Genomic DNA, 18,157 nt, shown 5'->3' on the forward strand with positions numbered 1-18,157 from the left:
TTTATAAACAGACACATAATGACTCACATTAACAACCAGGGAAAAGCGTTCTTATAAATCAAAAATCAAAATGTCATCTTTACTCTGAGCAACTTAACTTGACCATCAAACTGAACAAACAACTGAACCAACCTCAGCTATTGTTAAAGGAACATTTCACCTCAAAATTAAAAAAAAAAGAAGAAGTTCATAAAACCAACAAACACACAGCAAATCAGCCGCCACAGCTTCATCTCTTCTACCAAACTGTTGGAATCAATGTATTTGTTTTAGAGTGCCAACAAGAGAGCAGTTACAGCGATAAATACAGTGGATTTCTCTAAATAACTCTTGCAGCATAATCCAAGTTTTTTGTGGCCAACAGTTGTGCTGCGAGTTTTATAATCTGCTATATTTAGCTCAGCAATAATTCCTTGTTTTTGAAAGGGTAAACTGTTGTGCAACTTCAGGCACACAGGCTGCAGCACCCCGCTGAAAGGCTCTGCTTAAAGGTGTTGACAAATTGTTTTTTTAAGCGATTTTCAGTTATTTATTTTTTTCCTCAGGACTGTGGGAAAAATAATCTGAATAATATTTAAGGCATTTAGAGGAATTCTTGTTGAACATGGTATTTGGGTTTGGGATCGTTTCTGCTTAACACCGCAAGTGTATCAGACCTCACAGAATTGAGTCTGGCTTGGAGAGTCGGCACAGCAGCGGTTAGCTCCATTAGTGGTGGAAGACGGATGCCTCTCAGCACAAGCTTGAGAAAGAGCGGTGACATTGCGTGTGTGTGTGTGTGTGCGCGTGCATGTGCGTGCATGTGTCTGTGGGGGGGTGGGAAGGGTGTGGGGTATCAGGGAATGCTAATAGGGGGCAGTAATGTGTTTTTCCCCCTCATGGGGAATCAAGCAAAGGAGATGGTTGTTAATTAACTCCGTGGTCTGGAGGGAAAATGCGTTGGAGGCGTTGAGATGTAAAATGTAATTAAAAAAAGGAAATGCAGCCTGTGCGGTTTGTGTTTGTACTTTTGGTATGTGGGTGTATGTGTGGGTGTGAGTTTACCCTCACTGACAGATAAAGGGTGTTGTAGTGTGTGGTAGGTGCATGTATGTTTTTATTTATTTATTTATTTATTTTTTGTCTACGGTACTTGTATGTTTGCCTTTGCTTATTTGTTGATTCATGTTGTATCCATCCACTCTGTGAATGCTGTTGAAAGTGGGGATCTACACATCGAGATGTATTGTTTTTCAGTCCCACTGGGATGGTTTGACGGGGAGGCTATCCTTCAACAAGACCACCGGGCTCCGTACAGACTTTGACCTGGACATCATCAGCCTAAAGGAAGAGGGACTAGAAAAGGTAACGTATTTCTGGATCTTATTCCAAAGTTTAGTTGACAACCTGTAATGCTGGCCCTCAGCTGATGTTGCAGTGTATTTTTGCTCATGTTTTACTTCAAATGAACAAGCTTACTGTAAGACAAAACAGTTTTTCCCCCATCTTAATTAGGATATTCCATTGAGATCATTTCTTGTGCTGAAACGAGAATTAAAAAAAATTCTCAACACATTCCTCACTGAGGAAGTTTTGCGACGGCTTTACTTTCCAAAAGAATTATGAAGAACATTGATCTTAGAAATTCATTTCACATTCAGCTCTTGATGCGGAATGAATAATTTGACAATATCATTTACCTCCTAACAAGGAAGCAAATTGGCTGTTTCAACATAAGCATAAGTTAGTGGATCATAAAGCAAATTGGATTAGGGTACACATTAGGGTGTTAATTGCAGTCTCTCTTAATGGTAATTTGAGGTGCCCAAAATGCTGTTTGGTGGTAATGAGCTGTATAAACATGTTTTACAAAAAAAGGGGGGGAAAGAGCTAAAAGGATGGTAATGTAGAACTTATTTTATTACACTGGAAAGCAAAGTACCCTCTGGACTATAACAGCTTTGTCTACTAGAGGGCTTTCATACATTATGAATACATCAAATAGGGATAAGTCCCATTATGACTTCCTCAAGCACTCCCTAAAGGCTGAAGACTATATAATAGCTGGGGCTTTTCAGCTTGTAACCCTGCTGTTCAAGACTGGAGCTTGTAACGCTGCTGCTTTGAAATAATTTTTCTCCCTTTCACTGGCATCTTGTCCTGTGTGCTGTAAATGAAGTTGTGGCACAGTCATCTTATGAAAAGTGTTTGACGCCATATTAGCATCTTTTCATTGTGTCTCTGACAAATCCCACACTCAAGCATGTTAACGTTTTTCCAGCAGTGTACAGCGGATTGCTGGGATTTTTTTTTTTTTTTTTTTTTTTTTTTCTCCTCCTGTATATCCATGGAATCGGCTTTAACTGTTTGAGCCTGTTAAGATGTGGACTTTTCTCCACTAATCCATTGTAATTGAATATTAGCCCAAGTTTGAGCTCATCCTGGAATCATGAAGAGGTTCTCCGAGTGGCACTCTCACTCGATGCTGGCATGTTCAGGAGGGTGAAATAAATGGATTTTTTTTTTTTTTCTTTAGTGGCATGAGTAAATAACTTTTGAATTGCTTCTTTGGCTAATCATGTTTAATGAATTGAGCTAATTGTAATTGGGCACAATTAGAAATAATTTTGTGAAGTGGAAAGCATTTACAGATATTTTTAAAATTCTCTCTCCTGGAGTTCTCTTTGGTAGTGTGACAAGCTGTAACTAATACGCTTTTCAAATTGGAGCATATGCCTCTCTCTGGATTAGGCAGGGAGGACATTACCAGACGTTTTTCATGCTTTTTGTTGGAGGCTTGTATGTCTTTAAATGGATCCACCTCAAGCACAAACCCCTGTGAATATTAAAAGCTGTGTCGGTAGTTATGGAGCGAGCGGGAAGGATGGGAGAAGTGTTTGGTGGAGAGCTCAGCTTGCAAACGGAGATTGTTACCGACAGCCACAGGACTATTTGTGGTAATGATATGTTCCAGAGAGTGTCTCTACAATATGCAGAGCTTTTTGCCTCAGGGCTCCTCATATGTACAACTCCCTTTATTTGTTCAGATCTCTTGGCTTATCTTAGTGAGATTACTCAGAGCAAAATTACTTCCACAATGTAATCCAGTCTTTTATGCTGGCAGCCCCATACTGCGCTTTGTTTCAAAATTAATTGTAACCTTATTTTTTTTTTTTCCACAGGACTCCTAAGGGTAGAGAAATGCATTGGCGCAAAACCTGAAATAGCCATATAGTGTGTTAATCATACAGAGACGCTTATCTGATTTTCTATGTTTAATACTGTTCCCTTGTGTATTTTAACCATCAAGTGGAGGACACCTGACCACAAAATCTCTTTTTTCCTCTGCTTTTTTGTCTCTGTAATAGAAACTCATTATACTGCTCATTTTTATTTTTCATTTGTACAATTATTTCAATTTATATGAAACAGATTTTCAAGTAAAATGAGTGTCTTTTTTTGAATAGTGATAGAGTGGAGCAGCGGCAGAGCTCTTGATTTTAAGAATTCATTACGTCTGGTTTTAATAATGTATTAGCATTGCTTAATTTCAAGGTAATGGTAGTTAATTATATCTTGTACATCTTTTGAAATTGTACATTTGCATGTTTGGGGTATAAGACTAATCTAGTTTCATCTATAGGCCTACTAATCTTTTTCTGCAAAACATCTGTTAAGTATGATCATTATTTCAGCACTGTCCATCAGTCGATTCTTCAATTTCTTAGATTTGCCCCTCATGTCACTTCCTTTAAAGACATACACCTATCTACCTTCTCCTCTCCTAAACTCCCTGACCTGATGATATAAAGGTGACTCAGCCAATCAGCTAATGCTGCTGGAGATGTGTTGAACCTGGCACTAATGTAGGAGGCTGGATTGCGAGGAGTCTGCTGGGGTCACAGCCCACCACCGTGAACAGAACACTTAGCTACATGCTTTTCATCTTCCGCAGGTGGGGAAGTGGAGTGCGTCTGGAGGTCTCAACATCACAGAAGTGCCCAAGCGGAAAGGGATGAACATCACTGATTCCCTGGCTAACCGCTCTCTCGTCATCACCACCATCCTGGTAGGTCACCTGGCAGGCCTGGCATAAAAGATGCCGTACCCTCTATGTCTCCTCGTTATTTTTTATTATTTTTTTTCCCCCAGACAAGTTACTGAGAGCACCACCAAAAGTTCAAGCTCCAGGAAAAAAAAAAAAAAAAAAACAACAAAAATCTCGTGAATAGCTTTAATGCAATTGTGAATACTTTGGTATACACTGCAATTCAGAATGCTTGAAGGCTTTTCCTTGTCTGTGTTTATTGTATCAGTCAATATTTAATCTAAAATGTGTTGCAACATTGGGATGTGTGCTCGCTTTACATTTTTTCTCTCTGTGACTGACATAGAAAATATGCAGTATATTCCAGACCAAATCGTAATGGATGTATTGGACTTTATGCTGAATAGGCATTGTTAATGATTCAGAAGATAGATCATGAGGTCACATCCTGATTGTGTTTACTGAACAGAGCCCAGAGCAAAATAAAAGAGGGAACCGGTGTGATAAAATGGACTTTTGTCTGTGAACTGAATTAATTGCATGTCTGGATGAAAGTAAACAGGGAATCCTTCCTTCCAACTTCACTTCACAATCACTTGCAGGTCCTCCATTACACGGTGTATTCTTAACTCTGTCACTGGAAGCGTGTTGGAGGGCCTTTGTGGAGCTATCAGGGAGGTGCTGACACAGATGCCCCCCCCCCCATGGGCTGTTTCTGGACAGACGTGCAAGTTAACAACGATAAACACTGTCATTATGCCGAGATTGGACCACAAGCCTGCAATTATGAGCATGTGAGGTCAAGAAAGGATATAATTAATGCCTATCTGGTGCCAGCTATGTTAAAACTATCTCAAAGAAAAGAAATGGAGCAGAGATGCAGGTGGTGTAATGTTTAACTACCATTAAGATGTTCCGTTGTTTACCGATTTAACCCTGGTTGTATTATTTTAGTCTTGGTTGAGCTTAAAGTTTACCTTTGAGATCTGACTTCTACATCTGAGTTTTGTGAAATTTTAGTTTTCCTTCTTTTTCTACCGCAAAAAAAGATTTTTTGACATGTTCCTTGGTTTGTTAGTCCTTTAGGAGCCATTTGTTTAAGATCATAAAACTGTGTACTTTCAAATTGCTGAAGAGAGTTTCAACTCTAATATCAATCTCCTCTCTTAGCTTAATGACACTGCATCAAACTGATTCCAGTGATGCATGAACAAGACGTCTGACAGCTTTATAGTGATAACTTTGTCGAAGAGATTAAGACACTTAATGTGTTTTCCTCCTTACATTAATTGTTTGCACTCCATTGCCTGTAATGTCTCTGCACAGGCCCACCTCCCTCCTCTTTCTGCTATGCACGCCCATGCTGCGACTGTGAGGGTAGAACTGGTATAAACACTTTGATTTGAGTCCAAACCTTGGGGAATAGCAAGAATTGGAAGGCTAGAAACAGATGGTAATGACTTTTTTCCTTTAACATGCAAACTTTTTGATCAAGTTAATTGGACAACTTGAGCAAAGTTTGCAGTTAAGCACTTGCTCTCTTTTTAAATGCATTGTCATCAAGTATTCATCACTTATTACTTATTTAAAAGGCCATCCTAATTGTAATGTCCAACTGGCTTCATATTTGGACGGCAAGCAATTAAAGATGTTTATGCTTCTTTCATGTATGGCTTTTTTAGACATTTATATTATATTATAATTTATGGAATAAATTATGCCACACTAGAACAGTAGTTGGTTTATGCCATTCTTCAGAGGCGGCTACCATCAGGCCTATAACACGAGATTAGAACAAACAGTGCAATTGGTTTCCACATGCCACCACCACACGTTTCTGTATTTTTCTTGCCTGCTGTAAACACCCTGCTTCTTCTCCATGAGGGGAAAAAAATTGGGAGAGAAGAAAGAGTGCTATGACCGTCTATTTTCTCCTTTTTGGCGGCATCTTCTTACTTAGTGACACACAAGCCACAGTTGGAGAAACACAAAGCAGGGGTCACCTTCACAAGAAAATCAATTACTGAGCTGAGTTTGTAAATTATACGTTTGGCTGTTGGAGGCAATAAATTGTATTAAAGTCCATGCATAAATGGACCAACATGTGGTGAAATGCACAGCAGGATATGCAAGTCTATCTGGCTGAGAAATGGTGACAGAAACTAAATAAAGGAAATCATTTATAAGCTGTTCTGTCTTAGTCATTGTCACTGCAGGCATCGGCTCAGTCGCTCTCCCTTGTGAGTTCAGTGACAAGCGATGAAGACAACATCACCGGCATGTTCCATTTCATTGCAGCATTCTGTTCCTAATCAAGCTTTTATACAGCCCAAATTATGAGCAGCCAGGCAGAATATTACAGGGCAGTAAAGAGTGTCAGCTCCCTGACCATAAAATGAACCGACCTGTGCACCGACTATATAGGTCAGCGGGCAGCATTCTTGGGGAGACAGTGGGCTTAGTTAGCTCCACATTGCAGGCACATCGAAAGTTATAATACTCCTTTTGTATGGATCGCCTTCACTAGTCATTGGAAACATATTGATGTGGCCGCTGCTTTGCATTTTTCAAGACAAAAGATGCACGTTATGCTCCTAAATTAGCTCAAGCCTCCTTAAGACATAATGCCGATATAAGACAAACCTCAGCCCTCTTTCATATTTAAACACTGTGTAGCCACACATTGGGCTTGAATCTGCTGTCACTCCCTGTTAAATGCAACAGCAGCTCATCAGCTCAGATCACTTTGGTTCAATTAGGTGCATGTGCAGAAACAAATTGAAAAAGCTGACCTCATCGTTGCTTTTCATTTGATGTTTTGGGTCTGTGCAGGAGGAGCCATATGTCATGCTTAAGAAGTCTGACAAGGCGCTGGTTGGCAATGACCGTTTCGAGGGCTTCTGCATTGACTTGCTCAAGGAGCTGGCCAACATCCTGGGCTTCACGTACGAGATCCGCCTGGTGCCTGATGGGAAATATGGCTCTCAGGACGACAAGGGCCAGTGGAACGGCATGATCAGGGAATTGATAGAACATGTAAGTTGTACTGGTGCATTGCTAATTACCTCTAATTATGTTGGCAGTTTCACATTTTGTCCTTGATGTCTAAAGCATAATTACAATCTATTTTACACTTTTACAATTCCATATAAATGTTAAGTGTTTTACACCATCGGGCAAATTGACAAAAACATGACTCTGAACCAATTTGCCGGTTATGTCCTCTGTTGTAGACAGCGATATAGATATGATTGAGTAGAGGACATGAAGAGCCTGCAAAGCTGTCAGTTACATTTATGGCATGACTCTGTCAAGGTTGCCTAAAAGTTATAAGTGTGTTGATGATTTCCAGCGAGACAAACCACAGCCTTTAGATGGATAAATCAAGCAGGAGCCTAGGATGAACTTGTGTAGAGTATGTTTTTAACTAGACCACATCAAACCAGTAATCATATTGCTGATAGATAGTGGAGAAACGCCATGCTCTTATGTCAAATTCAAAGTCTCAAAGGCCACAGAATAGGCCTCACATCGAAGAGATGGTCACAATTCTCTGCTGGCATTTCATAAGTGTCCCTGTCATTGCTCCCTCTTTGTCCTCAGCCCCATTGTGTCAGCACTGTGCTCAGCTGAAAAGTTGTAATAGCTTAAGTGGCATTTAGTGGAGGGAATCGTATGGCAGGAGTCAATGGCTTGGTGCTGAAAGGGTTAGGAAAGGTGGGTTACCACTGCAGCACTTTATCTCTCCCTCAAAGCTTTTTGCCAGATCCATGCTGATAATAGTAACCTTGAGGGGAACAAATGGATTACTAATGGTGGAAAAGTGCTGGCAGGAAATGGAGATGCAAGCATCCATCATAAAACAGTACATATGCACTTTGTAGTACTCTGTACTTTGGTATAAAGGGAGATGGTGTGAGTTGCCATGGAGAGTCTGATCACTGTGTTATGGCTAAAAATAAGAAAAACAAAAATGTTGTCTGTGACAACAGATTTCCATGGGTTATTTTAAGAAGTAGGATTTGGGGTATTCAGACCTTCTGGATTCAACTTGAATTTGAATGGCTCTCTAGTTTTTAGCTCCACACACTTACAATTGCCTATTCAAGAAAAAATAATAGATCTTTTTTGCTGCTTATTTTTGGTGTATAGAAAATGCTACTTCAGCAACCCCATATCTCGTACCCACACACACACACACACACATAAGGTAGGCCCAGTGCAACCAAAGTCATAGTCAACCATTAGATAATGAGCCACTCCAGGTGCCCACAGGCATATTGTTTGCACAGGAGTTTTTGTGAGAGGGATTAATGATAGTCACGTTAATATGTAAATGACCAAATTAATGCATTTTAAACAGGTATTTCTAACATGCATTTATTTAACTCTTTTTCCCTTTTTGTAAATAACAACATATGGTTTGCTTTCTATTAGAAAGAGATTCTAATCTCTTCAATAGCAATTGCCTCTACTGCTCCCTATCGCATGGCCAAGGGTGCGTTACCGCTTTTGTGGACTTTTACCCGGTTCTATTTTGTGGTCCAGTGCTTCTCTCACCCCTGTCTGTATAGATAAGCTGATCTTGATTCAGTGGACCTGAAAAATAAACCTTAAAGGAAACTGAAGAAAGTTGACCCAGGGATGCCATGAGAGGCATGGATGGCTTTAGATGCCATTAGAGTGAACTGCAAACTATCTTATCTCCTTCACTAACTTTTGTCTGTATTTCTTTCCAGTTCTTGGTCATAACTGTTAAGTGTTAGTTTATAGTGTTATGGTTTGCTATGTCCCTATGTGTACAATACAATATATGACATAAGCTGCATTGTAGTTTACTGGGGATTAGTGTCTCTACATAAAAGGGTCACCTAGTTGCACAACGTATGAGGTGAACAACAGGCAAAACAGGAGCGCTCATGTGTTCATCCTGTCAGCCCACATGCCCACGTAAATCAGGGTTTCATTACAGCATTACAAAAAATATTTGCACTGGCACATCTTTTCACAGGGTTTGTGTGGGTTTATTAAAAGCAGTTATACCTCTTCATTCATTTTTGTAGGTCATCAAGCTTTGTCACACAGAGAGGGAAATCAAGAGTGACAGAAATTAAGCTCTGTGTGAGAGTGTGTGTGTGTGTGTATGTGCATGCTTGTATTTGTCTTTTTAGATGTTTTTGTATGGTATGTAGTAGTATGCCATTAATGATCAATGAATGAATATGATGTTCCTGGATGAGTGGATGATGAGTGGTGTGGATGAGACTGTGATGGTATGATGCTTAATTTAGCTCCAAGTAACATACGGCCCTTTATTTTCCTCTCCATAGTCACAAAGCTAACTACAGTGCCAAAGGGCATTGTTGCGAAGGTGCTAAATGATGCAACAGGCCTTGTTAAACTTGATTTAGTCACAATAGATGATCCCTTTAATCATGCTGTGATGCAAGTGTTAATAGCGGGCTTAACACATCATTTGTTTCTGTCATGGCAATTAATCTCTGTTTCGACAGATACACTGAAAGGTTATGGCCAGCCCACACTCTTATTGTATACACAGACAGATATCCAACTGGTTTTGGGGTCAGAAACAGTATCATAACTTAAAACGGCTTCATTTGTAGTCAGAGAGGCACACACATTCTGGGTCTATATAAGGGCTGTAGACCTGAGTGATTTCACAAGTGCAGAGCTAGGAACTTTTGGTTATTGAGGGCAGCGTGTGTCTGCAAGTGGATGGACAAGTGTGATTTTGATTTTTATGTGAGGCAGCAGGAAGACCTGGTGGTGAGAGTGGCTGACCCATAGCCGGGAGGGCACAAGTTCAATTGCTGCAACAGCAAATGTGTCTGTCCCTGTCAAAGTGTCCTTGAGCAAGACACAAGCCTGTTCCATGCTTCTGTGTTTTGACCACCTAGGTGAAATCTGCACATTTCTAAGGGTTTTTAAAAGGGACATGACATGCAAAAACACTGATTTTTAATCACACTGTTTGCCTGTCCTTTTTTCATTTTGCTGTGAGACAGACAGTTGTTTTTCGGTTATATACCATTCTGAACTCATCTCTCACTGTGTTTTTTGTGAGTGCATGTTCAACTGAACCAGGCTTTGTATCTTCCCTCATCAACCCTATAGCAACCCATTCTGTCTGTGTATAGTTACGGGTCTTGATAATGTGTCAAGTGCATCTCTACAAGCACCACTGCAGCTCTGTGCACAGGCTTCCACTGAGGCAAAATCTGCACTTATGTCTGTTCTAAATGTTTATTTAATGGAAGAAAGAGCAAAACCACAGCACTGATTGTGCTGAGTATACTCTGCAATCCTTATGTCAGAGTCATGATGGCATGTTATAAAATGCAAACGTATAGCATTCTATGCACATGTTTATTAGGGGATAAAAAGGCAGGGGCTGTGAGCAATATGTAAATATATGTTTGGAGTGAGAGCAGCCGACATGAACCATCACATTTGTGAGGCAAATGCACTTAGGCGCTGCCTTCAATCATTGCCCCATAAAAGCAAGAACAAACAGCTCACCCCGCTAATGCTAAATGCATTCATGTCAATGGATTTGACAATGCATGGACTACATTACTTTTAATGTTAGGAGTCCTGAAGGCTGTCTTCAGGTGAGGCGGTTTTGGATAGAGAACAGCTCTAAGCCCACCATCTGCAAACCCAGATAACACCAAGGCATGTGGCACACAGCAGGGCACTATCAGGTTATCTTGCCTGTGCCCAATATATGTGCCTAAGCAGAAAATGGACGCGCCGACATTAGTTCACCATAGGGATGTCTGAGATTGCCTGCTGGTTGATCTTCTGCCTGAGTGGCAGCTTGGTTCAAAAGCTGCAGTCGGCAACAGTGAACAGAGAGAGCATATGTGATGTAAAATGTGAATAGTTAATGAGGACACAGCGGATGCCCCGTAGGGTGTATTGGTTTTCCACCTTTCTATCTCTTCAGAGGCCGACTTGCATTTAGCCACTGTGGCGCTGACCACAGGTGCACTTAATCCATAGCATCCCACAGGATCGTGTCACGCAGATCTTAGGAAACGCTGTCTGTGACACAGGTAAAGATGAAGTCAAGCTAAAAAGAGCCTTAGGGCATGAAAGTGAATAGTGGACTGCAACACACACACACACACACACACACAATAAATACAATGGGGAGAGTATTTGATATTAATGTGCCAGGACATTACTGCGACACTCAAGTTCTATTTATCTCATTCATGTTATGTTGGACTTCTTCATGCAATCTACAGAAGACTTTATAAGGCGTAACGGCAGCAACTATGGCTTTACATAAGTTTCCAAAACAAATATGTGATCACATTTACTGCCCTTCATCAGTGAACTGTTGTATGAACAAGCCCTATGTCTCTCCCACCGCTCAGCTGAGAAAGCCTCCCTTTGTGAGTTGTGTCGTTTTCAGAGGAAAGAGGTATCCAAGCGTGAACCAAGCAGCTGGTTTCATTAACCTCCCGTCCAACCCTGGTGTAGAGGAGTTGTGCGGGCTGCCAATGTAAATGGTAGCCTACTGAATATGCAGTCATATGCATATAATTGGGGACTGCAGCTTTGCTGTCAGCCTCTGCCACGTCGATCTCATAGAGCTATGGAAGTATAGGTCATTCGACTGGGCCAAGGCAATTGCTGTGTACATGGAACCCTGTCCGATTTCCTCTGATTTATGGGGATAGTGTCACTCCTTTTTTCAAATAAGTTTCAGTGAAAAGAGAGTTTTTTTTTTTCTTTTCTTTTACATTGTATATTTCTTAAAGAGAACTTCACATTTGATATTATTTTTTTTCACAACCATAGTAATGGCCATGATCTTACCTTACATGTTTTTATTCATTTATGTGTATCTCCAATTGTTCAGAATTTAGAGTAGTGGTTTTAAATGTGGGGTTGGAGGACCATCAGGGACCCTTGAGGGGAATCCAGTGGGGTCTCAGACAAATAAGGAAAAGTTAATTTCGCTGTAATTTAATTTGCCAGATATTGGGATGACACAAAAAATCTACAAGTGATTATTTTCAGATTATAGATTAATCTTCCTACTTTGAATCTGTTTGGAAATGTTCAAGTATGACATCTAAACAGATTAATACTGATCACAAAGCAAAACATGATTTCATATCAGTGTTTCTAAGGTAGAATCACTTCAAATGGGGGATGAAATTGGGTTTGAAATTAAGATGGGATACAGAACATAGGAAATGTTTGAATATCCCAGGTTTAGTGGAAAAGCAAAAATTCACATGTAGCTCCCTCCTGTTACATTTTCCACAGGATCGACTTGAAATGAGATTACCTCTTGTAATATGAGACGACAAGTAAAACTCAGAGTCCATGTGATTTTGTCTTCACCAACAGAGGGCAGACTTGGCGGTGGCTCCTCTCACCATCACCTACATGCGTGAAAAGGTCATCGACTTTTCCAAGCCCTTCATGAGCATGGGCATCAGCATCCTGTATCGCAAACCCAACGCCACCAACAACGGCTTCTTCTCCTTCCTCAACCCCATGACTCCTGACATCTGGGTCTACATCCTCTTGGCCTACCTCGGTGTCAGCTGTGTCCTTTTTGTCATCGCCAGGTAAGTCCAAAAGTCCCATCTACTGCTGTCACATGTCCTTTGTAAACATGTGCATGAGCTCTTCCAGTTGACTTAGTAATCCACTGCGTTATCATGCAAGCTGAGAATTGAATTTGATCTCATGCAGCATACTTTGACGAGTTTATTTGGATGAGTAGAGTGCACTGGCAAGTTTCACAGACTTGGAGTGTTAGCTGGGTGGGTAGTGATCAAGGCAGTTATGTCAGCATGGGCTCTCTGTACAGCGCAGCAGTGGGAGGAGGGATGAGAACAAAACCTCCAGTCGAGTGATAAGCTCCCATTCACTGTGTAATTTCTTGTTTCCTGAGTAATTTCTTGCACAGTTGCAATGCTGCTTTAAACAACCGTCATTTTTTTTTTAAATGAGATACCTGCTGAAACAAAAACGGATTTTATATCTAGATATCATATTGAGCAGTAAAAAAAAAAACACACCTGATGTGCAGTTTCATCAGAGTGGGCTCTTTAGAGAATATTCATTTGCATTAAAAAAAAAAAGAAAAAGAAAGAAAGAAAGAAAAAAAAAGTCCCTGACAGTAATCAGTCACGAAATTATTACGGATGGAGATTATCTGTGTGATCGGTTGAAAAGTGTCTCAGTTGTATTTTTTTTTTTTTTTTTTTTTTTGTCATGAATATCATGAATATCCTGTCAGTATCATTGTCAGTATTTCCTCTACTACTCATGCAAGTGGTACTTGAGGAAGTTCTGAGAAAGTAGGTTTTGAAAGCAGCACTGAGGTTCGAGAGCAAACAGCTGCACTCCTCAACCCTCATTCTTTGTCTTGAGACCAAACATTTTGGAGTGGTATCATATAAGTGCAAAATCATCTTAAATTGTTGCATCATTTTTTCCTTTTCTTTCTTTTTTTTTTTTTTTTTGTTAGAGGCAGGCCTAAACAGCTGAAAAGCTGCTTGCCTAAAATGCATCATGAGTATGAAATAGACTAGAGTGAAAAATGAGGTTGTTTTTTTTTGCATAAGTAGATCGTTTTAAATGTTGGACTGAGGTGTTAACGTCAGATGTTATAAGCATAAAACACTTAAGCTTTCAGCAGCTCTGTCTTACTATGATGACGATTGTGTTGCAAGATATGTACAGAAACACAGTTTCTTTTATTTCTTTTCTTTTTAAAAAAAAAATTTGGCCTGCCACATTTTATTCCATCGCTCTAGGTTAATGACACGTGAAATCTATTGTCGCACTTGAAGCTCTATGAAAAAGGAACAAATGACGGCCATCCATGCTCTGAAAAAGACAGAATAATGGTTACCCCATATTTTCTCGCATTGGCCCAGCCCTTAAAACCAGGAATGGCTTAGAGGATATAAGAAGAGCAGAAATCTCTTTTGCTTCAGTCACTCAATGCGCAACTCAGAACCTGGAGAATATCCATTTGAAACATTTCTGAGATAAAAATAAGCCGTGGAGTACAGATTAATATAAGACTTCTGTAACGTGTTGATGTGGATAAGCACTTGCACTCCACTAAGTGTGTAATGATGGAGGGTTCTCCCTCTTTATCTTATCATTTCAAATGGCAATATAGGCGCCAGGTTTCAATTTTCATGGAGTTCGAGTTTCAGGGGTTTGTGCTATGTCACTTGTAAAGGCCAGCCGAGGAAAATGCTTTTATATTCTCATAGGTTAGCCTGTAACACTATATAACAGATTTACTAGCTGTGCTCTTTTTGTGATTCAGGTTATGAATCACTCACTGTCCATTTGTAGTAGTTATAGCAAACATGCTCACAAGTGTTTCCCTGTCATGAATGCAGAGAGAGATTTAGAAGCTGCCATGTTTGTGTCATACAAGAGTAATAAAAGCTGTGTACTGTATCAGCAGAGAGTGTTGCTCTGCGCTCAGCTACTTACTGTTTATGGATCTAAAAATATTGTATTTAAAAAAGAATCCTCTCTTAGATCTAACTATAGCCTTTTTAACTGAATGTAAATATAGCCGAAATGTCACAACTGGCACCTGTTTGCAGTTCTACAAGCAAAATCTGTGATCAAATTAGGTTATGGCCCAGTGTCTGGCATCTGACTGGATTTGGGGAATGTTTGCTTTCTATATCTGTGGTGCCGAAATTACAAGTTGGATCAACAGAAGCACAAATACACACACACACACACACACACACACACACACACACACACACACACACTCAGTGGCCACTTTATTATGTGCACCCGCAAAATCTAATGCAATACAATCCAACTGTTGTGCCATAAAGTTTACTTTTCTGATTCCTATAATGCTCAGGGGTTTTTTGTCACAGTAATAGAGGTGTTCAGTTCTATGTTTGGCACAGAGCTCATAGTTAGTGCTGCTGTTTTACTGGATGGCATTTTATTGAGAGGTGTTTCTAATATTCTGTCCCCCTCATGTGTATAAATAAGGAGGGTCAAAAAATTAGAAACACCTCTCAATATAATGTAGCACAGTACAAGACCTCTGCAAACTACAACCTCAATTATAAACACAGAATTAAATTTACACATTCTCCACAATGTCAACAAAAACTGAACATTATTAACTTTCTAAAAAGGTAAAATGTATGGCAGAGCTGTTTGAATGAACATCACTATTACTGTAAAAAAAAAAAAAAAAAAAAAAAACTGAGCTTATAGGCATCATACAAGTTCTGGCAGAACAGTTGCATTGAATTGTATTAGATTGTACAGGTGGACCTAATAAAGTGGCCACTGAGTGTATATAGGGAGTTGGGAATTGAGGTTATATATAAAAAATATGCAACACATAATTTCAACACCAGAATATGTTGAGTTGAATGAAAACTATGGAAGCATTTGGATTACGGCCTTATTAGTGTGTGCAAAACAGCCAGTTTAATTTGCTTATGACTTGCAAGTGCTGTCTGGGTAGATTGTTGCATCATAGGTTTGGAGTAAGGTCAGATTCAGTATTTGCAAACACATATGTGCCTTGTTGCTCTGATGACAAGCCTTTTGAAAATCACCTACTCAGTGTGTAGGTTGCACTCTTACCCAACAGTTTATAGTGCGTTTTAACAGCGAGTTTGCTATTGTTTAGCATGCCGTCTGCACCAAGAGCCTTGTTGTCATGCCTTACAGCACAACCCTTTGAGAAATTAGCAAATAACTAGTGCTATTAAATCAGCATTGTTAAAGTGTGCGTGTGTGGAAGTTTTGCCCCCTCACTAACTACTATTTCTTATTTGACCACAGTTTTCAGTTTTACATTAAAGTAGAACAAAATGAGATTCAAATTAGTTTAATTGAAAGGCTAGGGAACCACGACTGCCCGAGACCCCACTGACAGCTGAAATTTGTATTAAGGACATGTGAGTTAAGAGAAACGCTTTGAGATTGAAATACCATTGACTTCCATTTTATCGTAGTCATTATAATGCACATGAAACAAAGCTTAGCCAACATGGGGCAAATAGTGTTTCTTGGTGTTCATCAGTTCAGATCTCTATCAGTTCAGATCTCTCTCTAAGATCTAAGTGATAAAATTACTTTAAGGATGGCAGTGAAATACTTAATTATGAAGCAATTTCAGCCTTAACCATGAACCAGCTTAGTGTCTGAATGTCTGATTAAAATAGACTGCCAACATATTAGGGAATATTTCTGCAGCACATAATGACATTGATGTGCATCTGTCTCTTGCACAATGTGAACTTCAGGCTATTCAGATAGTCACAATGAAAATATCCACTCCAAGATCCACACGTGTAAATTTCACCATTGCGGATTATTTTATTTATTCTTCTGTTTTAAAAGAGAGGGCACTGCTCTAGTCATGCTCACTCTGCACTGCCTACATATCATCAAAGCAGAAGATTATCACATGTCAAGGACATACTGTCTAGAATCCAAACGTTCACTTCTATTGAAAACACCCAGAATAAATATGAGCACTCAGAAAATGATCTCTACTTTTTGAAAAATAGATTTCAAAAGGGGGTTATATTGACATTTAACAGGTTTTATCTCACCATCTGTCTTTGGAAATTACATATGTAATGAAGGATTCATGATGTGCAGCATTTTCAAAGGATGTTTAACTAAATGGGAGAGATATGGGGCGATACACGCTTTACGGTCTTATTCGATTTTTCCAGGAGTCTCCATGCCACATATGTTCACAAATATTTTGATATTTGCCTTCAAAAAAGTGGTATTTTTATGCCAAGTCGACCACCTTTAACTACAAAGCACATAAGATATGGCTGAGCAGATATCTAAAGGTTAAACCAGAAGCGCTGCATTGATTTGAAAACTTTTGTGATAAGAAATGCGATATTAACTTCGCCACAGGTTTGTATTTACACTTACAAAATAAGAGCTGAAAAGCTGTTGGTGTTATACCAGCCAGAAATCTCACCATCAGGTCACATCTGCAGGTGTGAGGTCACTATTTGTCCTAGATTTCAGGGTCATTCATGCAAGGTCTTATGATTATTGCATCGTCCCTCTGCTGCTTTACTGTGTTAGCATATCGGTTTTGTTAAGATTTAGCTCAAATTTGACATGACTCTAAGTGAAGAAGGATAAAGAGGACATCATGCTTGTATTTGCTCACATCTTGTAACTATAAAGGATTTAAAATGGATTTCAACCTTCTTTATTATTCCCCAGGTTCAGTCCGTATGAGTGGTATGACGCCCATCCTTGTAACCCTGGATCAGATGTGGTAGAGAACAATTTCACCCTCCTGAACAGCTTCTGGTTTGGAGTGGGTTCCTTAATGCAACAAGGTATGGCATGGCGGTGCACACTTCCCTGTCAAAAACAATACCATCACCCCACCCTCTTTCCTCTTCACTGCTCGCTCCCACTTTCTGCCTCTTTAAGTGACAAGCTACCTGATTTCCATTCCCTGACTGTTTCATAAGACACTTACCTGTCAAGAACAACTGGAGAGCTCAGTCTTACATGACAAAAGAAGGCTGTTGTCACCTACCTGCTGTTTAAAAAAGGGAGAGTAGGTGTCAAGCTCTTGTCAAAGATTGGCAGGTAAGGAAGGAAAACATTGCCGCGTTTATTTCTCCATAACACAGTCGCTGGCCCCGCTCAAGAGCTTCTTGAGCATTGGGACGAAAAGGGTAAGTTGGGGGAACATGTCTGACAAATGCCAGCTGTCAGGCATGCTAGAACTGGCTCATGTGAGTTTTGACGTTTACAATGCTGTACAACTCGCACAGAGGGTGGCCCATCATAGGAAATCCATATGTCTCACTCAAAGCTATCCACCAAGCACCAGCTCTGTTAAATGTCACTCAGATGTTGTTTGATGCCGGTGTGCGCTTGGTGATAATTCAGCCTATATCTGCAACCAGGTTTCAAATATATTTATAGCACCTGTTTAAAATATCTGCTTAATATTCAAGTCAAACCTCAGAGAGATGTAGCCTTTGTGCAGACAGATGGTTCTTGCTTATCCAAAGAAGAAGAGGGAAATTCAAGCATGCACCTGTTATCACCAAGGGTCTGTAGAAA

General features: G+C 39.9%; 1 protein-coding gene across 1 annotated transcript in view; it reads left to right on the top strand.

The window, feature by feature from the left end:
• Nucleotides 1-18,157, top strand: part of grik3 (glutamate ionotropic receptor kainate type subunit 3) — an 88,193-nt gene that overhangs the window by 57,219 nt on the left and 12,817 nt on the right. The window contains exons 8-12 of the mRNA XM_030072450.1: nucleotides 1,237-1,344; nucleotides 3,935-4,048; nucleotides 6,860-7,063; nucleotides 12,419-12,642; nucleotides 17,297-17,415. Of these exons, the coding sequence (XP_029928310.1) occupies nucleotides 1,237-1,344; nucleotides 3,935-4,048; nucleotides 6,860-7,063; nucleotides 12,419-12,642; nucleotides 17,297-17,415 (769 nt within the window). The remainder of the gene's footprint in view (nucleotides 1-1,236; nucleotides 1,345-3,934; nucleotides 4,049-6,859; nucleotides 7,064-12,418; nucleotides 12,643-17,296; nucleotides 17,416-18,157) is intronic.

The sequence above is a fragment of the Myripristis murdjan genome, chromosome 16 (genome assembly GCF_902150065.1).
Source record: "Myripristis murdjan chromosome 16, fMyrMur1.1, whole genome shotgun sequence".
Lineage (NCBI taxonomy): Eukaryota > Metazoa > Chordata > Actinopteri > Holocentriformes > Holocentridae > Myripristis > Myripristis murdjan.